The 25,064-nt window shown below is 54.5% G+C and overlaps 1 protein-coding gene across 2 annotated transcripts in view; it reads right to left on the bottom strand.

Moving 5' to 3' along the window:
• Window positions 1–9,197: 9,197 nt before the first annotated feature.
• The window catches only part of ETS1 (ETS proto-oncogene 1, transcription factor), a 79,652-nt gene continuing 63,785 nt past the window's right edge, over window positions 9,198–25,064 (bottom strand). For both annotated transcript variants that reach the window (XM_054222983.1, XM_054222985.1), the window contains 2 exons: window positions 15,038–15,156; window positions 9,198–14,282 (listed from right to left, as the gene is read on the bottom strand). In XM_054222983.1, coding sequence (XP_054078958.1) covers window positions 14,067–14,282; window positions 15,038–15,156 — 335 coding nt within the window. In that variant the 3' untranslated portion in view covers window positions 9,198–14,066. The remainder of the gene's footprint in view (window positions 14,283–15,037; window positions 15,157–25,064) is intronic.

The raw sequence follows: 25,064 nt of genomic DNA, 5'->3' as shown, positions 1-25,064 counted from the left end.
TTTGGAGGGCGTTCGAACAGCCCTGCTTTTCCCAGACAACATCACCAGCGCTCTGCGAAAAGCCGCCCCCTTCAAAGCATCTGGAAGTTGAGTGCACAGAAGTTGGTCGGTCAAAAACCACAAGTCATTTTTATCCACCACCAGAAAACTTCTGTGTTTATTCCTGTCGTTACGGCAACCCGAAACGAAGATCTCTATGGCTTAAAAAGAATGTCTGAGAAAATTGTCAATGTATCCGAAAGACCATCCGGGGAGAGAAGGGATGTGCTCAGCAAAGAGAAAAGGATGCTGGTCCTCACGCAGGACGGGGCTGAAGGACCATCATCAGCGCTGTGCTGGTGCTCCTCCTGTGTCACCTCGTTTTGGTCATGGTCAAGGCAAGATTTGGGGCTAACTGCTTCAAATTCTTCTTCTGTCCACTTTCCTGAACTAATCCAGCCCTTATCTGCGATGGGTCATCTCCACACACGTACACGGGGGCTGAGGACCAGCTTGCAGATTCGTGCAAAGCCGGCCGGCGAGCGCATACCAGCCGACGACTGATTTGTATCAGTTTTGCTTGTGTGGTTAAGCAAGTTTGAATCATAAACCAAATTGTTTATTAAACTAATTTAGCTAAAATGTGCAACTTCTGGAAGCAGCCTGCGCTCTATTTTTTTTCCCCTCCGATCTCCTACGAGCCCGATGCTCGCGGTGGGGGAATCGAACGCTCCAGCTGCCGACATTTCTAAATCCGCACATAAAACTTTATTTGCTCTCTTTCTGTTTATCATTTCCATAAGCCATCCCGGTAGGAATTGCACATTCCTCGTTGCTAATTTTAACGGAGAAGGATTGCGCAGATCGCCAGGCCACCGGCAAGAATGCTCCTATGGAAATTGCATCGCGTTCTCCTGCCAGCACGTTGTGTGTGCACTGGGTGGCTCTTCCTGAGAAGACTCACAAATGGCTTTTTGTTGAGTTGTTGGACTCGCCTTGGGGTTTTTTTTTTTGCTGGTGGGTGAGCAAGCAGTTGGCACGACCTCGCCGGTCTTGAGGTTGCCGATGACTCACCGTGACCAGGCAAACGCAGCCACATCGCTCTGGCTTTTTCCCTGCGTGTCTGGTTCCAACCACCCTTTTGAGTTGGGGTTGGGAGGCTTTTGGGGACGGGCACCAGCTTTTTGCTGGGTTGGGGAGGAAAAGATGCAAAAACCCCATTTTACTACTGCCACAACGTCGGGATGGGTGAGGGATGGCCTTCCCATTGGCACGGAGGTACGTTTCCACCTCAAAATAGGATTCGGTTGGAAAAACTCTCCCAAAATTCATGTGAAACTCTCCAGTTTGTTGTCAGCACCTCAGCCCTTGTGTCTTGGTGGGGTCTCCGTGAGGAGCTGCTGTGCCCTCTGCTACAAGGCACGAAATGCATTTTTTTGAGCCAGAGCAAATATTCGAGGGGTTGGGGAGCAAACCAAGACCCCCCCCCGGGCTCTGTTTAAGCCACGGCAGTCGTGAGCAAGCCCTTCCAGCGGTTAACGAACCTCACCGCTAAATACATCTTCCTCATTTCCACTTTCAATTTGTTCACCGCCCAGTTTTTGCCTCCGGATCCCTCAGCCAAATTTGTCTTCCCCGCAGCGGGAAGGAGCCGGATAAGCCCTTTCCTACCCATAAGGAGAGAAACGAAGCTCCCGGAGCTTCATTCCAATCATTTTCCTTGCTCTGTCCTGAATCGCGGCCAATTTTGCAGCTCCTCCGCTCCGGCTGTAAATATTGGTGCTGCTGGAGCCCAAAAGCTGTCACCCCGCGGGGATGTTCCTCGCTGCTCCCAGTTCTTATTCCCCTGTTTATTCACCCCAAAATCACATCCATATATTGGCAGAGACATGAGACCAGCCACTCTTTTTTTTTTTTTTTGGGGGGGGGGGGATGTTAGCCTTATTTTACGGGGGGACAAGGATGCAGGGACACTAAAATTGAGGGCGAAACCCGGCAAACCCTGTGGCAGCACCAAGCGACATCATACGATGAAGGAAATCTTGCAAAAAAAAGAGGTTTTCCCCTGCGTCACCCAAGGTTGGGGGTGAAATCGCGCCGTTTTAATACGTTTCCCCCGTATTAATACCCAGGGCAGCGTCCCCTCGCCCTCCCGCAGCCCAGGGAGTGCCACTCGCTTGCTTTTATTTATTTATTTTGCACTTCGTCCCCCCCTTTCTCCCCCTTCCCCTGCTGGCACAAAGCCCTCGGCTCCTATTTTTATCAGCGGGGATGGGATCGGCCATGAAAGCCGCCGCGTGGGACCTCACAGGAGCAACGCCGCGACCCCAAAAAAAAGGGGAAAAGGAAAAATCAATACACCTCTCAGCCCGTGCCAGCCAGCCGGGTTCTCACAGGGGGAGGGAAAAGCCGAACGGGGGCTGTGCCAGTTGAGTGCCGGGAGCGATATTTCCCCCGCTTGCAATTATTTTTGGTGCCTTTGTGATGAAAAACGAGCCCCGCGGTGAGGCAGAGCCGGGTGATTTACGGGCAGCTCTGCTCCGACAAGGGCTTTCCGCTTGCCCAGCCTGAGGGGTGCGGAGGGGAAGGGGTTTTTGGGGGGTTTCGGTGGGGGGGGACGAACGAGCACGAGCTGGCAGGCGGATTGGAAACAGATGCTGACGGTGCTCACGCCAAGGGCTGCGAAACGCCGCCAGCCCAACCCGTCACCCAGGGTTTGAGGACACGGCGCCTCTGTCTGCCTTCGCCATCACCGAGGCGCAGCCACCGCCACCGGCCCCGTTTCAGGTGTCCCCGAGCCCCCCCCCGGAGCCCGCAAGAGCAGGATGGGTCCAAGCTGGCTGAAGCCATGCTCTGCAGAGCGGGGTTTGGCTCTTGCAGGTCATTAAGGTCCAAAATAACCCAGGTTAATTGTTAAGCATAGAATGGTTGGGGTTGGAAGGGACCTTAAAGCCCACCCAGTGCCACCCCCTGCCCCGGGCAGGGACACCTCCCACCAGCCCAGGTTGCTCCAAGCCCCGTCCAACCTGGCCTTGGTGCCTCTGCTCTCTCAGCTGTCCCCCATCTTCCCAAAAAAGCATTTTGGGGACCTGGGTGGGTGTATTTGGGAAAACATCACCACTGGCAAAGGCTCTTCATGGGAAGCAAGTGCCCCGAGATCTTCAGACAGAGCATCCCACCGCCCTTCCCCCCTGATCCCTGCAGCCCCGTGCCATCCCCAGCCCCCAGGTTTTGGGCATGGTGTCCCCAGGGAAACCCCAGACAACATCCCCCGGCGGCCCCCATGCCACCCTCCTGGGAGATATTTGGGATAGAGCCGGGGAAAGGCTGTCGGAGACACCGGCATGGGTTTATTCTGGCCAGGTATACGGGTAATTGGAAAACGGCTTTGGTGAAACAACACGGGGGTGGCGGGGCCGGCAGGAGCAACCATCCCAACCCATTCCCAAACACGGACTCCCAGCGTTCACGTGGCGCTTTTAAGCCAGGCAGGGCAGGCTTGGGAAATAGGTTTGGGCTTGGGGAAACTGAGGCAGGGAGGGCGAAAGAGGCCAAACTTCCGAACAGCTCCTCGAGTCACGGCTTCTGCCTCCTAAACCCACGCCGTGGGACACCTGCCAACCCCTCCTGCCCTTTCAGAGCGGCAGCAAACCCCTTCCCTGCTGCCAGATCCCCCTGCCTGGTTTCTGGAGCTCATTTAGCAACAGATTCGCCCCCCTCGAGCGGAGCCCCTGGCACGAGGACGGCGACGCCATCACCGGCGCAAAGCCACGGCCGGGATTTTTGCAGGAGCGAGCGGGATGGGGAAGGGGAGAAACATCATAAACCCTCAAAGAAAAACCCTAATGAGGGGATTTTTATTTTTAGTTTTCCTTGGAGCGCCAAGTCCCTCAAAGGATGATGTCCCCCCTCTGAAAGAAACATTTCCTCTGCCGGCACTTTCCTCTCCCCTCCGTCGCCCTCCCAGCCCTCGCAGCCGCCCGCACCCAGCTCCCCGCGAGCCCTGGGGCTCCTTGGCTTTGGGCTCAGGGCCCCGGGCTCGCCGGTGGTCCGCGGCGGGCACGCTGGTGGTCCGCACCGAGCCAAGGGTTTGCATGGCTCTGGCTTCGCCTCGTCGTTTCCAGCTGGTAAATGTCATTAATGGAAGCTGAAAATACATGGCACCGTTCCTGTGATGCCTTTTCCACGGTGCAGGAGCTGGAGCAGGAGGAGATGGGAGGGAGGGGGCTTGGCATTATCCCGGGCGGGGAGGGGGCGGTGGGAGATGGTGGCTTTGGAATCCCGGGAGGGGAAAAGGAGGAGGGATGGGAAGGAGAAGGGGTGTAGGAAGGCAGCTAAGAAACAGCACAGAGCTGGGCTGGGGCAGGGAGGGGGAGGCAGAGATCATCGCTCCGGGTCCATCAAGGGCGATTGGAGCTGGGGGAAGGAATTAGGACATCCCGGGTTTACGCCGGTCAAAGACAGCGCTGTCTTAAGGAAGAAATAAATAAGCTCAGGCTGCAAGTGCCCTGCTCCCATCCCTGACCCTGAAAGGATGCTGCAGGCAAGTGGGGATGCAGCATCTCGGGGAGCATCCTCACCCCAGGGGTGAAGCATTTTGGGGAGCATCCCTGCCCCAAGGATGCAGCATTTTGGAGAGCATCCCTGCTTCGGGGATGCAGCATCTTGGGGAGCATCCTCACCCCACAGACGCAGCCATTTGGGGAGCATTCCTACCCCAAGGATGCAGCATTTTGGGGAGCATCCCTACCCCAGGGGTGCAGCATCGTGGGGAGCATCCCCGCCCCAGGGATGCAGCACCTTGGCAAGCATCCCCACCCCAGGGATGCAGAATTTTGGGGAGCATTTCCACCCTAGGGATGCAGCATTATGGAAAGCATCTCTACTCCAGGGATGCAGCACCTTGGGAAGGATCCTAACCCTGGGGATGCAGCATCTTGGGGAGCATCCCCACCCCAAGGATGCAGAATTTTGGGGAGCATCCCTGGCCCTGGGCTCCCCCGAGGCAGCTGGGTGCTGGCAGGCACACGGCCCCCCCCCCCTCGGCAGCCGGGTTTTGGCCCCGGTCGCTGCCTCCCCTCCGGAGCAGCCTGGCACAATGGCTCATTGTGGAGCCAGCTTTCAAGCGAGGCCAGGGACCGGCAGCGCTCGCCGGCGCGGGGGAAAGGCCGCTGGAAGAGCCGGAAAGTTGCTGTTGGACGGTGTTCAGAGGCCTCGGCGCAGCGGGAGGCAGCAGCCGTGGAAAGCAAACAGCGCGTGGAGCGGAAAGTGCTGACTCCGAAAGGCGGCCCTGGCAACCCCGGCACCACCCACGGCAGCGGCACCCCGGGCACGAGGAGCCCCGGGAGGGTAAATAGCACCCAAGTGCCTAAATACCCTCCAGAAACCCCAAATCTGCCGTTATTCTGGTGTAAAAGCCTCCTGGTCCCCTGCAAGCTCTTGGCTGTGAATGGAAAGGGTGTGCGTGGATGTGCATGGATGTCCGTGGATGTGCGTGGATGTGCATGTGTGTGCATGGATGTCCGTGGATGTGCGTGGATGTGTGTGGATGTGCATATGTGTGCATGGATGTGCATATGTGTGCATGGATGTCCATGGATGTGCATGGATGTGCATGGATGTGCATGGATGTCCATGGATGTCCATGGGTGTGCATGGATGTGCATGGATGGGCATGGATGTGCGTGGATGTGCATGGATGTCCATGGATGTGCATGGATGTGCATGTGTGTGCATGAATGTCCATGGATGTCCGTGGATGTGCATGGATGTGCATGGATGTCCATGGATGTCTGTGGATGTGCGTGGATGTGCGTGGATGTGCATGGATGTCCATGGATGTGCATGGATGTGCGTGGATGTGCGTGGATGTCCATGGATGTCCGTGGATGTGCACAGATGTGCATGGATGTCCATGGATGTGCATGTGTGTGCGTGGATGTCCGTGGATGTCCGTGGATGTCCATGGATGTCTATGGATGTGCATGGATGTGCGTGGATGTGCGTGGACGTCCATGGATGTGTATGGAGGTGCATGGATGTCCATGGATGTGCATGGATGTCTGTGGATGTGCATGGATGTCCATGGATGTGCATGGATGTGCATGTGTGTGCGTGGATGTCCATGGATGTCTGTGGATGTGCATGGATGTGCATGGATGTCCATGGATGTGCATATGTGTGCGTGGATGTCCATGGATGTCCGTGGATGTCCATGGATGTCTGTGGATGTGCATGGATGTCCATGGATGTGCATGGATGTGCATGTGTGTGCGTGGATGTGCATGGATGTCCATGGATGTGCATGTGTGTGCGTGGATGTCCATGGATGTCCGTGGATGTCCACGGATGTCTGTGGATGTGCATGGATGTCCATGGATGTGCATGGATGTGCATGTGTGTGCGTGGATGTCCGTGGATGTCTGTGGATGTGCATGGATGTCCATGGATGTGCATGGATGTGCATGGATGTGCGTGGACGTCCATGGATGTGCATGCGTGTGCATGGATATCCATGGATGTGCACGTCCCACATCACCCAGGGAAGGGAGCAAAGCTCCCGGCCCCGCCGCTGCAGCATCCCGTCCACCTCCTCACACCGCTCCCTCCATCCTCCTGCTTCCCCAATACTCACTTTTCTCCTCTTTCCGCCCCTCTGGCTCTACCTCAGACATTTCTCGAGAGCCCTTCCCTGAGTTTAGCCTTCAGTAATTTCGGTTCCTGTTTCAACCTCTCTTTATTTCCCTCAAGCACCGGTTTATAAGTCTCATTTCAAGCCACCGACCTGAAAAAGACCCGTTTGCTCTCCGGCCTCTTATTTCCAGCAGCAGCTTCTCGGCGGGCAAAACCCCCTCCATCCCTGGCTCCGGAGGTACGCTGCCTCCTGCTCCGCTGCTGGATGCTCACATCCCTGGACACGTATACACCAGAGCCTGGAAAAAGCCCTGCTCGCTGCTCTGGCTTTGTTTAAATCGCACCCGAGCAGCCACGCGGCAGCACCTGGGGCCACTAAGCCGTGCAAAATCCTCCGAAAGGTGCAATTCCCCGCACAGGCAGGTTTTTCCTGCTGGGAAGCTCATCCCACCCAGCAACCCCCTTCCCATCAAGCTCAGGTTCGATGCTCTTTTTAATTCTTCACGGCCCGCCCGCAGGACGCATTGCTGCAACAGCCAGGGATGGCTTTTGGGGGGTGCAGAGCTGCGGCCGCGATGCTTTTCCCACGGGAAGAGCCCTGTCTCCCTCCCCGAACCCCGCTTTCCCCATCCCAAATTTCCTGAGCGGGTTATTGCACCCGGTGCCGGCACGGGGAGCCTCGGCAGGGGAAAGGGAGATGGCGGGGACAGGGAAGGGACAGCAAGGGGGGAGCACTCACTTCGTCGGCTGCCCCCGGTGCTTCCTTTGGGGGCGCGGGGAGGGGGGTGCTTGGCTGCCGGGGGCCGTTAACCACTGGCCATCATTTCCCTAGCGGCTACCCCAGGTGCGCGGGGGGATCCCCCGACGAGCCACCCACCGGTATTTTTAGTGTGAGCGTTAAAGCAATCGTCTGCAATGGCTGGGGGCAGGGGGGGACGGACGGACGGACGAGGGATGCTGCCCGCCCGCGGCTCAGCTTCCCCCTTGGTTTTTAATTCCTCTCCTTCCCTCTCCCCGGCGAGGACCAGCAGCATCCTCAGGGTTTGCAGAGGTTTGGGGAGCGCTGCGAGCCCCCCCCGGCTTGCACAGCCCTTCTCCAAGGGGGGCAAAACCCCCTCCAAGTGCTGGGGCACCATCACCCCTTGGGGTTTTTTTAGCCGAGAGGCCTCCAGCTGCAGAAGGACTTGAAAGCGGCGGATGGGAAAAAGGATCCGGCTCGCTGTTCGTTTGCCCAGGGCGGCCGGGCTCTGCCGGGCACGAGGCCGCGTTGCCTGGCCCGGCGGCTCCAGCTGCCATGAACAGAGCCACGGCATGATCAAGGTCCCGCGGCGGCTCGGCCGGCGGCGAAGGAGGGCTCCGTCCACTCCCGCTTGGAGCTCCGCGTCTCCAAGCCAAGGATGGAGCCGGCTGGGTGCTCGCCCGGCCGGTGTCCCCAGGGCTGTCCCCATTTCGGGGTGTCCCCCAGCCTCTGTGCTGGGGTTATTAAGCTCAGGGGTTAGCTGAGATTTCAAAACACAGGGGTGTCCCCCAGGCGTCCCAGGACCACGCCACGGCCGCGATGACCATCACGGTTCTCCACCCCTCGTCCTTCAGGCCTTCCCCAGGACCTCTTGCTTCCTGCCCGGCTACAAGCTGCGTCGCTATAAATGGAGTTATTATAAATATTCCTTATCCTGGATTCATCTGTTGCATCCTCTCGACGCCGATGACTCCTCCGCCCTTCTTGGTATCCAACAAACACGAGCGGCGCGTTCCTGGACGCTGTGTCTGAGCCACTTCGTGCTGATTCAAGGCAACCGGCGCCAACGGTCCCATCCTCCGGGAATTTCCCCATCACACAAACTCACCCGCCCGATGAATAAGCGCCGGCTCCTCCTGGACCCTGAGCCTCGCCGAGACACTGCCCTCGTTAATCAGCGCCTCCAGACCGACACGCTAACGGGCTCCGATCAAACCCCTCTGCAATTGGGCACAAACAGAGGTTTCCCGGCTTGATGGGGACGAGGGGACGCCTTGAACCAGCACAAAACCCACCGGGGGAAAACATAATGTATAAAACTCTGCTGGATTTTTCAAAGATTTGAAGCGCAACGGTCTGATTTGATGTAGTAGGAGGCTGGAGGCGGATTTCTTGATAGCCCCCGGTAGGAAAGCGGATGCCCAGCCAGCACCTTCCCGCTGCAGCCAGGGCGAGCTGGTGGCCACGGGGGCTTTGCGAGCCGGCTCCCGCTTTTCCACAAGGGCCTGCTGAAGAAAACGCTACTTTAAAAAGTAAACCACAGATATCCCAAGCCCACCGGCAATGATTCAGGATGAAAAAGGTCATTTTGCAACCCTGGAATTGCCCCTGGGCCGGGAATGACCGTCCTGGCAGCATCTCCCTTCTCCGGTCCCCGAGACCAGCGGCTGCCGACGCCAGCCAGAGCCCGAATCCCTATAACCAGGCAATTTTGTTCAATAAAGGGGAAGAAATAAAAAAAAAAAATCCAACTTGCTGGGATTTCGAAGTTTTTGCGTCGTTTTTCCCCTTTTCTCCCCGAATTTAAAGAGTAAAGGCAACCAATAAGCACACCGACACCCAGGGGTTATGAATTATTCCTCTTTTAATTTCACATGGTTTAAAATATGATAGGAAATAAGGCTACAGTATATAAAAAACTCTCCAGCAAAATGATGTGCCAGCATCAAGAATTAAAACAAAACCAATGCCCTCCTCCTTTAAGAATTCAATGTAGGAGGGATTTGGGTTTCTTTCGGTTTTTTCTATCCTTTAAAAAACGAAACAAAACGAAACACGACACACGGACACACACACACACACACGTCGCTACATCTCTAAGCTACCTCAGCTCAGTTTTGTTGGTTTTTGTTTTTTTGTTTTTTTTTTAAAAAGCACCCGCTTTTTCCTTTTTTTTTCCGTTTTTAATCTCGCTTTTAAAATTTTTTTCCACTTTTAAAAAATATAAATTATATGAAAATACAAGTTGGAAAATAGTCGAACAGCACAATATAACAATCTCTTTTTTTTTTTCTTCTTCTTCTTCTATGTTTATCAGCTTAAAAAAAAAAATCCCATGTGTAAAAACAAAAGAAAATTAAAAAAAAGGCTTTTTTTTTTTTTTTTTTTTAACTGAGGCAGTTAATTCCCGGAGATATTCCATTATAACATATATGTATACATAGATTTATCATTTATTTAAACCTCTTTGGAATGTAGACAACAGCTCACGGATGTTATATAGACCCTACCAGAGAGCAGAGCACGCCAAGGCATCCAAATTTTGCGACGTTAACGAAGAAAAAGCAACCTAAAGCCCTAAAGCCTCGCAGAAAACCCATCCGGAAGAGCAAAAGTCGGGAAGATGGAGACGTCTCCCGCATCACCTGAATTTACGGGCGCTTACTGGGACCTGCTTTTTTGGAGGAGGCGTCGGTTTGGAAAGACGCGAGAAGGTTAAATCTTACAATATCTTTGATTTCTCCCCCCGAACGATCGCGGCCGGTGGTAGCGCGGGAATAAAACGGGTCTACGCTCGCACGAGTGTCCGTGGGTTATGGTCACCCTGCAGACAGGGACGGAGAGGGGCAGGCAGCAGAAAAAGTGCTTGAATTTTTCATCTGGTTTTGTTTTTTTTCCCTTTACCGAGGTCCCAAATAGCGATTGCTGAAAGCCGTTTGCAAGGCAGGGCTCAGGCTCTGCCGGGGTGGGGGGGGGGGGGAAACCAAGGGGACACGGCCCCACGCAAAGAACAGCAGATCACGAGCCAAACACAGAAAATACCCCAGAAAAACCACCAAAAGCACCTGAGACATCCCAAAACAAGACAAAATCACCCCATTCCCAAAAGCCACGTGTAGCTGCCGAGGGCGAAGCTCGTCCCCGCGCAGAGGGCGGCGCGGGCGCGAGTCCCATCCCCGGCAGATCTCCGTCATCCCAACCCAAACCCATCCTCTGGTCCAGCACGTGGGCGGGCGTTAACCAAATTTTCACGGCCTCGACAAAGAGGAGGGCAGAGGGTTTGGGTTCCAGCGCATCCCTCGCCAGAAGCCAACACGCAATTAAAAAAGCAGAAAGGAAAAAAAAAAAAAAAGAAAAAAAAAAAAAAAAAGAAACGAAAACAAATCCGCAAATTTCCAGTGTATAAACAGCACGCAGCCCTCTCCGGGATGGTCTCTAGGTTGGGAATAAGAAGCAAAAGGAAAACAGAAAAGGATGAACCTGACGTCCCTGGGACCGACCTGCCCTTCTCCTGCTGCACTTGCCCCCAGGTTGTGGGCTGGGATGGCAAAAAACCGGGAGAAACGATGGAGAAGCTCCAGCCGGGGGCTACTTCCGAAAAACAGAGCCGCTTTCCATCATTCGCCCTTTCTAACCTTTAGACCATCTTCCCCAAATCCCTGGGAACGCACAGGTTCGGGTTTGGAAACCTGGAAAAAACAAGCACAGCGGAGCGGAGGAGGAACGTAGCCTGGCCGAAGGATGGGCTGGTACCCGAACCCGCATTTCCATCCAGCGGAGGGAAATTTTATCCCTGTTTTCTGCTTGAAAAAGGCACTTTGGCTGCAGTGGAGCATCCGTGCAAAGCAGAAGACACATCCCGGGGCACGGCACGGTGCCGAGGGCAGGAGCCGGGGCGCCTGGCCTCCTGGCAGCACCCTTTCTAAGGGTGTAAGGGGGATTTTTTCAAAGCAAGCGGCCCCTGAAGGGTAAGCGAAGGGCTCTCTGCATCCGCAGCAACCCCGAACGCCTTAAAACAACCCACCCGGCTGCCGCAAATCCTACCCAGACGATGCGTCCCGTTGGGATGCTCTTTAACAGCTCGCCTCCCCGGCACGTTTCCGTGCCGTCACGTCTTGCCCGACTCCCTTTTCAGCTGCTCGGCGGCGGCTGCGGCGAGCCTGGGCTCGGCGGCGGAGCTCTGCCCCGCTGCCCTGGGGTGGGGGGACCTCGTCCACCAATATCCACGTTTTCCTTCCCTCTCTCCAGCTCGGCCGAGCCGCGTTCTCCCACTCGCCCTGTCTGCCCAAGGAGACACGCTGAAGTTTAACCTCCCAGCAGGCAGCGTCCCTCTCCTCCTTTGGGGCATGCTCCTTCCACCTCCCTTCCCTCTCTTTTCCCTTCCTTTCCATCCCTCTCGCCCTTTTCTTTCCGTGCGCTCAGCGGGACGATGCGCAGCCCCCGTCAGCTCACAGCAAAACCTCCCCTTCCCCAAACCGCCCGCTTCCACCCGCCTCAGCTGGAGCTCCCTCTGGGCCCACGCGTTTCCCCTCCACCATCATCTTTTTTTTTAAAGCACGCAGCGGTTTTGGGGTTGATTCACCCCAAAATGACCAAGCGGGGATACGGAGGCGCTGGAGAATGGGGAGCCCGGCGCCTCCAGCATCACTTTGCCCTGGGGTCGAGCTCCCCATCCGACACCGCCCCCAGGCAGCGGGGGTTCCGTGCCCGAATATTTCGTTTCTTTGCACGCAGAGCCCTGTCCTGCCGAGCCGATATATCAGGATCCGAGCATCCCTGGAGAGCCTTCCCCCCTCTCTCGCCCCCCGCTACCATCTCGCAGCGCCTCCGTAATGAACGCAACGCCCTAAAACACACAGACAGACAAACAACACAAAAAGAAGGTACTTTTGGTTCAAACGCGTAATACTGTCTTTAAAAAAAAAAAAAAAACCACCCCGTGGCTCCCAGGGGCGATAGACCCCATGTCGGCAGTCGGATCCACACGGATCCAGCTCCGGGGTCGTATCGGGATATGAAATCACCGCTCCATCCTCTAACTCACACCGAGCCCACCCCGACGGCCAGCCTCAGGCTGCTCCGAGCATCCCGGGAATCGCTCGGAGCAGCAGGATTTAGCCCTCTGAAGGCAAAAGGGTTGGAGGACGGACGGAGCAGCTCCCCCCGGGACCGATCCTGCAGCGCTCCGGCACGTGAGACCTCTCCTTTATCCCGGGCATATGCTCCGTGTTACTCACACCCTGCCGGGGTCCGCAGGACCGGGCTCACGAAGAGCAGTAAAGAACCCGTTTGCAGGGACAATTTCCTTTCTGCATGTGCCCAGGCTGGTTAAGACACAGAGCAATAAAGATAGAGCTGGTCGAAACAGGAAGGAAAAAACATTTCCCTTTGGTTTTTCCAATTTTTTCCTCATTTCCCCCCGCCCCCGCAACCAACTTACATATTTTTTCCATTTATCGCATTCAGGGGACTTTCTCCCCTTTCCAAAAAAAAAAAAAAAAAAACCACCCCGCAAATTTTCTGAAAGCACCGAAGCGTTCCTTGAGCAAAAAAAAAGGTGGAATTTGGAAAATGCAAAAAAGACATTTTGCCCCGCAAACCTTGATAGGTTTCGTGCGCACGACGCGGCCATACAAAACGGCCCCCTTTTTTTTAACACCAAGGGGAAAAAAAAAGAAAAGAAAAAAAAAAGCAGAAATTTCAACCAGCTTTATCAGCAAACGGCGGGGCGAAGCGTGTGGGACTGGAAGTGAGAGCGGCACATCCAGCCGGCATCGCTAGGAGCCAGGTTTGGAGTTCAGTTTTCCTTCACATACGATTCGGAGATGCCGAGTCGCAGCGCTCCAATTCTCCAGTGGGGTCTACATAAACTAAACTTGCTTTTTTTTTTCTCTTTTTTTCTTTTTTCCACTTTTTCCTCACTGATAAAACTCTCTGCTGGCGTAACAGAAACAAACACACACAATATTGCAATACTGAGACCATCTTAGAGCTTAAGACTATTTTTAAAAAAAAAAAAAAAAAAATACTGGCACAAAATTTAATAAAATAAAACTTTAACAAATTTTAAAAAAAAAAAAAAAAAGTTTTGATCCCTCCTAGCAAAAATTCTGTCTTTTGTAGAAAAGACGACAACCGACAGAAAGGCAATGTAACAAGAACGACAAAAAGTTCTTGTTTTTTTCCTATATTGCCCCTCCCCGAAGAAGGAATATTCACCCACGTTGGTTTTCCCTCCCCGCCCCCCCCAAAAAAAAAGTTTAAAATCCTCAAATCCTCGGGAACACTGTCGTTTCCTGACCTGTCAGTTTGTGTGCGAATAACACAAAAACCAAAGGGATCCATTGGATAATATTCTTTCTAAACAGCAAGGGATGGGGAGGGGGTTGTTGTTGTTTTTTTTTTAAGTGAGCTACATTTTTCTGGCTTTCTTCAAACTCAGAATTTCTCAGAAAAAAAAAAAAAAGCCCATCCTTTTCTGAACCAAACTTTTTAGGTTTCGGCCAAAAGTTTGCCTCTTCTACCACCCAACACCCTCAAAGCATCATATCTGAGTTGCTCTTTTTCTTTAAAAAAAAAAAAAATTAAAAAAAAAACGAACAACAAAAATGACAGCAAAAATTTAAAAAAAAAACCAAACCAAAGAACCAACAGAAAAAGTCCCATCGACTCTCCACAATGACACGGGGTGATTCTCCGCCCCGGCCATCCGTCTTCACTCATCGGCATCCGGCTTGACGTCCAGCATGGCGTGGAGCTCCTCGGGCGTGTAGCCCAGCAGGCTCTGCAGGTCGCAGACGAAACGGTAGACGTAGCGTTTCCCGGCCGTCTTGTGGATGATGTTCTTGTCGTAGTAGTAGCGCAAGCCGCGGCTCAGCTTCTCGTAGTTCATCTTGGGTTTGTTTTTCCTCTTGCCCCATCGCCTGGCCACCTGGGAGAAGGGTGAGGAGAGTCAAGGCGGGGATACGCATCGCAGGGAAGGGAGGGAAAAATCCACCTGGCTTGGTTGGGCTGACATCGGTGTCAGACACGAGGGAAGGGAGAGGACTTTCCTCGTCTTTAAGATGGACATGGATGGGTCACAAGCATTCAAGTTTGGGAAAACCAACCTCCATGCAATGGCAGAACATTGCAGAGGACTCTATGAGGATATAGCATGACAGGGAAGGAAAAAAGGAAAAACCCATCTGGCTTGGTTGGGCTGACATCGGCATCGGACACAAGGGAAGGGAGAGGACTTTCCTCGTCTTTAAGATGGACACAAATGGGCCACACGCATTAGAGTTTGGGAAAACCAACCTCCATGCAATGGCAGAACATTGCAGAGGACTCTCTGAGGATATATAAGTCAAGGAAGGGAATGGATGTCCTATCTGTTCCCCAAAATCAGGGGGAAGCTCCCTCTCTCACCTGCACACATGCTATTTGAAGAGCTTTGGCACTAGATCTATCTCTACGCTGTTTCAGCTACTTCCCACCAGCTTTCCCAACAAAATTACTGCTTCCTAGGCATTACTGCAGCCCCATTTTTAACGAGTTTTCATCTGGGCTCTAGTTCCTTGTTTTCCCCTACGCATACCCAAGACCAGAACAACAAATCTCAGCCCTGAAGGGATGAGGGGAGGGTTATCCACACCAATATTTCAGAGGGATTTGGGCTGGGCACTTAATCCCAGGGCACTCTACCTCGTCTGGGTCGGAAAGCTTGAATTCCCAGCCATCACCCGTCCAGCTGATGAAGGACTGACAGGACTTGTCAGTGAGCAGTTCCAGCAGGAATTGCCACAGTTGGATGGGTCCACTGCCTAGAAAGACAAAGGAAACGTGAGACATTAACGCCAGGAAAAGCAGCGGCGGGGGGAATCACATGCAAACGGTGCTCAGTGGAAAAAAAATGAAACCTTCTACTTTCAAAAAAAAAAAAAAAGTATCAGTGGCCACAGGGCAGGATCTGGGCTGAGGTGACAGCTTGAGAGTTAAATCCTGCAGGTAAAAGAGCTTCCTATTTGCAAGAAGAGCTGAATATTCAATGCACCGGAATGCTTCACTTCGACTTACATAAATAGGATTATTTTTCTGGCATCCAAACAGCGAGGAGTCATTGTCTTGGCACAAGAGCACCACCGTTTTCCTCCGTGCCAAAAAGGCTCCCGGCCATCGCATGAACCCCGGCAGACTCCCGGCTTCCCGACCTTGACTCTTTGCTGTTCACCGAGATAAGGCGGGGGTTTGGGGGGGGCGGGGGGCAACGACCCAAGTATGAAAATTATTTGGCCTCTTTCCAGGGCGTGTTGCTGCAGGAACGGGCTCCGCCGGCTCGCGGGGAAGGCAGGGGCTGACGGGCTCGGCAGGCAGATCTCACCAGCTCAAGGACCGGTGGATCTCCCCATCGTGGTCTTGGCACGGTCTTTGCAAAGCCATAAGCAAACCTCCCGGCGGCTGCTGGTTTTCCTAATCCAGCCGGAGAGGCACGAGGTGACACGCAGCATCCCGTGCCTGTCCTTACAACGCCGCGGCCTCCATCTTTCCCCCGGGGGTTAAATTTTGGCCAACAGCGATTTGCCTCGTGGTCCTGAGCCCGACCCATCTAACCCGCAGTGCCCGGTGCACCCCGTCGCCAGCCGGCGGCTCCGCAGCCTGCTTTCGGCTGGATTCGTGGTGTACGTGGAGTGATTTCGAAATCCTTGTCTTTGCTCTGCGCTTGTGCCCCAACCAAAGGTAGAGGAGAAACCCTCAAGCCAAAATCTCTTTGATGAGCAACTTCCAAATGCGGCCGCACCCAAAATATTGCACTTAGCTCTGGGCAACGTGTTTCGGGAGTGGTTTTGCCATGTTTTAAAGGCAGCTTAGAATACATCACTAATAATAAGCATGACAATAATAATAATAAACACAGGCAGAGGTTAGAGGAAATTATTTATCACCGAAAGAATTGCACGGACTGGATTAGGATGGCAGGCTGGGGTAAACCCGCCTGCTGAGAGCCATCAGGACAAGCTTCAAGCCGGGAAAAAAGTTATTTACTCAGAAAAAGAGATGGAGAACAGCCTATTTCCACGAATGACACTGAAGGCTGTCAGAGCTGTGGCTGCGGGATAACCCGCAGAGGGAAGAGAGGGCTGTTCCCCCTTTTCCACAAGGTTTGAAATGACTCAAGAGCAGATGAGCTGCTGGGGAGGAGGAAATGAGAGAGCTGGCGCCGGGACAAGGGGAATCGCTGTGCCCCGTCCAGCCCTCCCCAAATTGTTTCCCTCCTGTTATCCCTAAGGAACCGCTCCAAGGTTTTGCAGGCTACCGAATCCTCTGCCAAACCCTGGGGGTTATCGCACAGCCCTGGGCGGGACGAAGCAGGGAGCTCACAGCATCGCTCTGCTTATAAATGGGAAGACGACACTCAGCAGGGAAAGGCTCCAGCCCATCGTCCTCAGCGGGAGCTTGCCAAGACGTTGACTCCACGACCGCGCTCTCCGGTAGGGATGGAGTTGGGTTATCCACGCCAAAACGAGGGAGGAAATTCAAATGACGCCTTCGCCTCTCATCCGAAAGGGAAGAGCCAAAACCCTGGCCTGAAATGCCACCGCATCTCAAAGCTTCGACCTATTTATAGCAGCGGGCTTTAAATAAAGAGAAAACATTGGGGAAAAAGGTTATTTCAGCTGCCTGAGGTCCTCCAAAGGCAATCACAGGTGATTTCATCCGGGGCTGGTTTCTCTTGGCCCATCCGACTTTACACCAATTCCCTACAATTTGGGCTTACGGAGAGCCGCCCAAATCAGGTTGAGAGAGAAACAGAGACAAGATTGAAGCAAGACCAGGTTTGTCACCTCACGTTGATTGTTCTCCAGCCCAACCGAAGAAGGAGGACTTAATCTTTTTTATTCCTTCCCCAAAATAGGATGGATGGAAAGCCACCACCTGGGCGCCAGGTTCTTGAGTAAGCAACTGCCCTCAAAATACCCCTGGGCCACGCTGGCTTTGTGGGAGCCTTTCGAGGTTCAAGCATCACTAGTCCCGAGCCAAGTGGCCGCCTGGTGCTCGGGGCTGGGCTGCCAGCTGGCACCGAGAGGTGTCGGGAAACCCGGCAATTTCTCGTCCTCTCTCCAGCAAGCGAGGTAGGGCTCCTGCCGCTGCGCCGGGTGCCGCTCTGCCGGGTATTTTGGGATTTTGAAGGAAGCGGTGTCACCCTTGGAACAGGGATTCCCAAGGTCTATTCCAAGCTGCCTGCGGGACGAGCGTAAAACCCCAAATTCCTCTGTGTTGGACAAGCAATTATGTCAAGAATGTGTTTACTGCAGGGCTCGCAGGCATGTCTCGGCTCCTATAAACACACGCCCTGCCAGAGGGGAAGGCGGCGGAGGCCCTGCAGATGTGCCGCTGCCGCACGACTCCGAAATGTCAGCGAGGCGGGCGATGCACGAGGTGGCAGGAACCAAACCCCAGCACATGCCCGAGCCTGCGTGCCCGAAAACAGCGCTGGGGAGATCGCAGGGCAGGGGGGCTGGAGGCTCCACGCATCATCTGGTGGCCCACTACAGCTGTAATTAGTGCTGGGAGGGCTATCTTCAGAAATGAGCTTCTTTCGCCCGTTCTGCGGACCAGCAAGGAGCAGGGAGTTATTATTCCCAATGCCTAAAGGATTTCAAGGGGACCCTTGGCTCGCACAGAGGCGATCGCCCCAACATGGCATCCCCAAAGCAATCAGGGCAAGCATGAAGCTGCCGGGCTTGTCTCCGCACCCCAAACCTCCGCCCCCGCAGGAGCTGGGAGCAGCGCCCATTTTCCATCCCTTCTGCTTCAACCCTTCTGCTCGTCCCCTGGAAATCCCCACCGCGACGCCTGGTCCAGCTCACTTCATGGTCCAAAGCACGCACAGCCGCACCGGCGGAGCTCGGCGGGTGGACCCCACCACGCGACCTGCTGCCTTGGTTATCTCCAAAAACAACCCCCACTGGAGTGTTCTTGCAGCCTTTTTTTGGATGCAGCCCCAAGCGTGGGGTGGAGGAACACAAGCCACCCTTTATGGCGCCGGTCCCACCACACGCATCCAGGGGCATCCCAGAGCAAGCCTGGCCCTGGCTGGGGAACGGGGGCAGCCCCCGCTCCCCAAAAGACAAGGCGAGGACTCAGAGGGTGGTGGGATGTCCTCCAGCCCTGCCACGACCTCCGGCACCCGCGGAGGCTGCTAAGAATAGCCCCCGCCAGAGGGGCTGGTCCGTCCGACCGGGCCACAATGGGGACCCTGTCTGGCCTCGGTGGCACTGAACGGGGTCCTTCAGCGGGGAGTGTCACACCACAGGAATTCTCCCGCGTCAGGGGGAAAATATGCCTCTTAAGCCGGATGACGGCCGGCTGCTACGGCGGGAAGCGCTGGCTGAGCGGTGCCTCCTCGGCACCGGTCCTCCCATGGCACCCGTGGGTGTCCCCAGAGCAAAGGGTTTGGTGCCACATCCCCGTGCCATCCTCCCTCGGTCAGGATGTGAGGTCCCCTACCACATTCTTACCCTGTGCCTCTGGAGGGGTTTGAAACCAAAATATGCAAAACGGGCCGCTTTCGCTGGCATGGTGATGGTGGTACCACCCAGCGGGGCCAGACGGGCATCCACGCCGTACCTGGGAAGGCACAGCCCGAACCACGTCATCCCCACTCTCTCTCGAGACGGTTTCACACCCCCACCCCTCTCAACGGCCTCTGTTTTGTTTTCCTTCTTTCAAACAACAAGAAAAGAAGAAAAAAAAAAAAAAAAAAAAAACAAAAAACCCCTACTGAAAAAAAAAAAAAAAAGCGGCGCACCTATGCTTTTCGCTCTGTGGTTTGTGGTTCCAACCCAACAAAACAATTGGGCATAGCAACGTCTCCAAAACAGCCTTCGCCTCACTCACGTGCCCGCCCTGCCCGAGCCCCCTTCAATGACACTGTGGCACCCAAGGTCCCCAATCTCCCCCACCGCGTTGGGGGGACGGCAAAGCTCGTCCCCATCGCTCCCTTTTTAGACCAAGCCCAACCGCCTCCTCCCCAGCTCTTGCCCAGACTGGTGCAGGTAGTGCCGGCTTTGCATGGGTGGGAGGGAAGCGGTGGAGCTGGGATGGAAGCATCTCCAAAGAGCAAAGTGGGGAAGGACCCAGAAAGCAGGAAAGGACCCAGAAAGCACCTTCCTTGGGGAGCCACATGCTTTTGACCATGCTGAGAGAGCTGGGGGGGTTCAGCCTGGAGAAGAGAAGGCTCCGGGGAGACCTTCCAGCCCCTTCCAGTCCCTAAAGGGGACCTACAGGAAGGATGGGGAGGGACACTCGATCCGGGAGTGTAATGGTAAGACAAGGGGTAATGATTTTGGACTGAAGGAGGGTAGATTTAGATTGGATATCAGGAAGAAATTGTTTGGTGTGAGGGCGGTGAGCCCCTGGCCCAGGTTGCCCAGAGAAGCTGTGGCTGCCCCATCCCTGGAGGGGTTCAAGGCCAGGTTGGACGGGGCTTGGAGCAACCTGGGCTGGTGGGAGGTGTCCCTGCCCAGGGGGTTGGAACTAGACGATCTTTAAGGTCCCTTCCAACCTGAAACATTCTACAATTCTATGATTCTAGACAGGAGAGGAGCCAAGCAGGCCACTCTGGGCCAGTTCTGCTTTCCCGATCCTTCTCTGTTTCAAGGAAGAAGGTGCTGGGAGGACTGGTCTCACTCCCGAGGCATCTGGCAAAACACAGCGGGTTTTGTGAGGTTCACATCTCCCCCTGAAGGTGGTCCTGCAGGCCAAGAGCTGCCGTGCAACGCTCCAGCTCGTTGCTTGAAGGAGGGACTAAGCCACAGCTGCTGCGTCGCCGTCGCCTCCGGGCTGCTGAGAAGCTGGTGCCGGGGGCTGCAGCAGCTCTGGTGAGAGCTGAGCTGCCGTCACGGTTGGGCAGCGTTGCGTGGGGCTGATTTCACTGTCATTTGCACATGTCTGGCAGGTGGAGCAGGAGCCACTGAACCAGCCCCGAGCCCCACCCTCCAGCTCCCCACCTTGCGGAGGCAAAAAAAAACGCTGCCGGGCCCATGGGGGCTCCGCAGCGGGGGCAGAAAGCGGGCAGGAGCTGCTGGCTGGTCACACTTGAAGTCACCCTGCAAGGGCAGGTAAAGGGGGTGACCCAGAAGGAGGGAGTTAACAACATCCCCGGCATGGCGCAGGGGACAGAGGTGCTGTTGTGCTGCTTCTGATTGCCGGGGAAGCTGCCCTGGACCTCCAAAATCCCCTAACGCGAGATACAAGTGGTTACGGATGCCCACAGAGGCACACTTCTCCAGAAGTGCAGGCAAGCAGGCAGGAAGGATGCCGATATTTCCAGGCAAGCTTCTGCACAGGGTCGGGATGTCAAGGACAGCCGGATCAACGGACCGTGGTGGGAGAGGGGCCAGGAAGGCAGCTGCTGGTGGATTTTCGGATGCCGATGACCACAGCACATCCAGGGAGCTAGCTGGTGGAAGCTTCAGGCCAGCAGCATAGGCAAGAAGAAGGGGGGGAAGCAGCACACAAGCTCTCTTCAAAGAGACCCACTTTCTTTGGCACCGATTTGACTTTCTTGCAAAACAGCAGCTGCGTGCTTTCACTTCTGTGTCACAGATAAGCATCGCGCACAAACGGAGGCTTGTCGAAGGCTTCAGGATCTGCACCGCAGACAATTCGGACAGGGCAGATGGGTTTAGCAGGCAAATTTGGGCCCCTATCGACATGGTGCTGCGAATGCTGATAGCAAAGGTCAGGGTTGGATCTGGCCTGGGCGAAACCGTCGTGTAGACAGAAGCGCTCCTGGGCTCGTGGGCGAGATAGCATCTGCGAGAGGTGGCTATTCCCTGCAGTACTTTCTGTCTTCTCTAAAGACAGCGTGATAATGAAGATAGCATCAATCTGTCACTGAGAGAGACACTCAGGTCATGTCTGATATTAGCTGGGAAGGGGGCATTAACTCTTCGGGTGCTGCGATTGTCTATACAGGCATCAGCAAATTCCTAACCAGGTCCGTAGGAAAGGACAGCATCACGAATGCAAAACCAGCCTGGCAGATGAGGGATCAAGGTTTGCTGTGCACTCGCTTGACCTTTCTCATCCCTCTCTCCTCCCTTCGCCTCTCAAACACGAGGGGTATCGCCCTGCTCTGCCTGTTCCGCTACGTGGAGCAGCAGCTCGGCACATCACGGCTCTCGCGGTGGGGCAAGGCAGACAACACCGTGAGATGGAAAGCCCCGGCCTGCACAGCCGATGCTGAGAGTCCTACGTACCGCAAAGCCAACAAACACCATGTCTTGGCTATAAAACCCACGCAGGTGCTTTGGAGAGCTCAAGAAAAGCCAAAAACAATTCAGTCCGGAGTGGCCATCGCCAACCGCAGGGGCAGAGGGAGGGTCTGAACCTCCACTGGACCTGAATCACCGGGAGGACAGCAGCACAAGTAGGTCAGCAGAGTGGAAAAATGAATATAGGGCAGAAAGAAAGGCCAAAGACCAATGCGGTCAGACCCACACCACCTGCCCTCCGCATGGGCTGCACGCTTCTCTGCTACAGACCGCACGCATTTCTCCGCGTGGTGTCAGGTCTCACGAAGGGTGCTGGTGGCCACGGTCGGAGACAGCGGCGTGCAGGATCCAGCTCCGGCACAGGGCTGCAGGTGGCACGGAGGCAAAGCTGAGCTCGATTTAGCCCAGCTGGGCTCAGGTACGGAGGAATCTATACCCATGTGCTGGCATGCACCCACCACGAGCCGCCCACCCACACCAACCACCGCTGCATGAACCGGGGAGCTTAAACTGAGCTGGGCTAAGCCAACGTGAGGTTTAGCACATCTGCCTGCAGAGAAGACGCCTCCTGACACCCCTCTTGCCTAAATTTAATAGATGCATTCCGTCTCCTGGGTCACGTCAAAAAAAAAAAATAATAAAAATCTGGTAATCTGTAAGACTGGCCAAACTTTGAGAGAGCTGGCCCCAAAACCAGAGGCGTCCAGAGCCGGCCCTCCCTGCAGCTATGGAAACTGAAGTTCACCAACTCCTGAGCAGTTACATTTCTCCTTCAAAAAAGATAAGAAAATTGCATCAACCTCTATCTGAGCAACCATGGCAACTTGTTAAATTAGGTCAAGATGTGGGGGCAGATAACACAGCTTTGAAAAGCTGCTTGCGAGCTGGGTGAAGAACACATCAAACGCGAGTGGAGCTTCCGCCAAAATGCACCTTCTCACCAAAGCATGCGCCTCCTTGGGCAGATACCATCAGAGATCTGCCACGGCTGCGATAAAGCACTGTGCCACCTCCCTGGGCCACCGGCAAAACAGGCCCTTGGTAACAAAAACCTGAACAATATTGTCAAGTTCTTAAAGTCAACTCAGAGAGCCCTGGAGACGAAGGACGTCATCTCCCAGGCTTCACCCTTGCACACCATGGCATGTCTGCTGGGTGGCCCACTGGGTGGTGACTGGTGTTGGACCCGCGCTCGAGGCATCGTCCGAGCGAGAAAGGGCAAGCGGGGGTCCCGGCGCTGCGGGACCCTGGGCTGGTAATCCCCTGCTCTGCTCGTTTGGAGGCTCCACCTCCTCACCAGAGCTGCAAACGGAGCCCAGACTTCAAGTTCCTCTGCTCTAACTGTTAGACAGCACTTCCTCCCACGAGTGAAGTAAAAGTCATGTAAAGCAAAGCAAAAAAAAGAAGGACCTAAGAGTTCTGCCTGAGAGTCCCCGCGGCTCCTTGCTCAGCTGCCCCAAGAGGCAGGTCCAGCACTTCTCGGTGGCCAACCTTTATTTTTCTCCTTTTTTTTTTTGTGTGGTTTTTTTTTTTTTTTGCAGAAATACACAAACACAAAGCAGTTTTGAGACTGCCCAGTTCTCCTACGGTTTGCAACGCGACGTGTTCTCACTTGCTCTCGCTGCGACCTGCTTTCACAGCGACCTGCCTTCACTTTGCACCCGTGCTGGGCTCCCTTTGCACCGCTAACGTCAGGCACTGACACATCGGGAGGCTTTAAAAAGGGACAGAGGACATCTCTGGGGTCAAGTTCACCTGTCCAAAGATCTTTCCCAATGGTAAATGCAGGCTGGGGCGGTTTGAGTCCTGAATTATCACTTAGCAGGCTTCGGAGCATGCAAGCAGCGCTCCAGCCCAAGGATTTCCAAGTGACTGCCGATTCTGGAAACCTCCGCTTTTCCTCTCCTCATTAAAGCTTCTCAAATGAAGCAATGCAAAAAAATAAAAAAATCAGGCGCTCCCACTTATTGATCACACCGAAATGCCTGGGCCAAGGGATTATCTTCCCGGCTCAAAACGGGGTTTGAAATGAGGCAAGGGAAAATGTTACGCAGCGCAAAGCGTTTGGAAGCCTGCTCTGGCATTGCATTAACCGAAGTCTCCCCTTCCTGGCGGCACGAGTCCAAGGACACTCTTTGGGGTGCTAATATTCCTTGGCAAAGCACAGGGGCCAGCCGCCGACTTCGGCTCCTCGCTCGCGGAGGGAGCTGGGAAGGCTGCCTCTCTACGGGGGCGGCTCTTTTCCATAAGCTACAGCAAACGCGGAGGGAAACATCCAGCTCGGAAAAATAAAGCCCCTCGTTTTGCCAGTGCTTCCGTGCCTCAGTTTCCCCAGCTGTTAAAACGCAACCAGCCCTCCTGCCCAGGCACTGGGTACCCAAAACACTCCCACGGGCCGTAGTGAAAGGCGTTATCAGGAGAAAATAGGAATTAAAATTGCAAGTTGTGCTCGCTGGTCTCTTTTCTTAGGAACATCAGCTTTCGTGGCACGGCCCAGGACAGTGCTGGGGGGGGCACAGCCCCTCCGACCACTCATGCCTCTGCCCACCACATCCCCCCAACGAAAACCATTCAGGAACAACAGAGCACACTTTTATTTTGCATAGACTTGGTCGAAACAGGCTCATTCAGCAGGCAGGGCTCAGCTTTCTTTCTAACTAAAGCTATAGCAACAAACCACTTCCTTTTTTACACATAGCTCCTAAAATTATCTCTCCACTTCTCCTCCCCTCGCCATCTCTCCCCCCTTTACAAAAAACTAGATATATCAGCCCTAAGATGAGCCGTGCGTGGGAGGAGATTTCAGGGACAGTCGCACCTCAGGATCTGCTCTGAACCTTCTGATGATCTTTATCTGCACAAACTATTTCCACCGCTTGGCTCCTCCGGGCCACAGCTGCTACCAGCTGGGGCAGAAGAGATCAGTATGTACAAGGGAAAAGGGAACTGGCAGGAGGCTGCCCTGCGAATTTGACTTCTAGCACAGGGAAAAGACACGGCACAGAAAGACTGGAAAGGATTATCTCAATTTTAGCTGGAAGCCCCATCCCACCTCTCTCCATGGAGATGCCAGACTGCTTGGAGGGCTGTCATATAAAAAGCCAGAGTTTCCGTGGCCTGTCACCTCCTCAACTTTCCCAGTGCAAGGAATGGAAAACGTGTGGGTCTGCTTTGGCACCATCCCATCCCTGCCTCGTACCAAGGTAAAAGAGCAAAACCGAGTGCTTCCTCCATGCCAGAAGCGGAGAAGATCATTTCACATCACACACAGCAATGCTGGAAACACAGCGGCTCCTGCCCAAGGTGGGAAACCACAAGCAAGTGGCCAGCACGTTGCATAAAAGTGTTGGAGAGGGAAACGAGGGCTCTCTACTACTTTGTGTTCTCAGCAATACAAACCAGACACCAGTTCCTACCAGACCCAAGCAGGAGCCGTAAATGAAAACACAAGG

This window comes from Rissa tridactyla, chromosome 17, assembly GCF_028500815.1.
Source record: "Rissa tridactyla isolate bRisTri1 chromosome 17, bRisTri1.patW.cur.20221130, whole genome shotgun sequence".
Lineage (NCBI taxonomy): Eukaryota > Metazoa > Chordata > Aves > Charadriiformes > Laridae > Rissa > Rissa tridactyla.
This window is presented reverse-complemented; position numbering and strand designations above follow the sequence as displayed.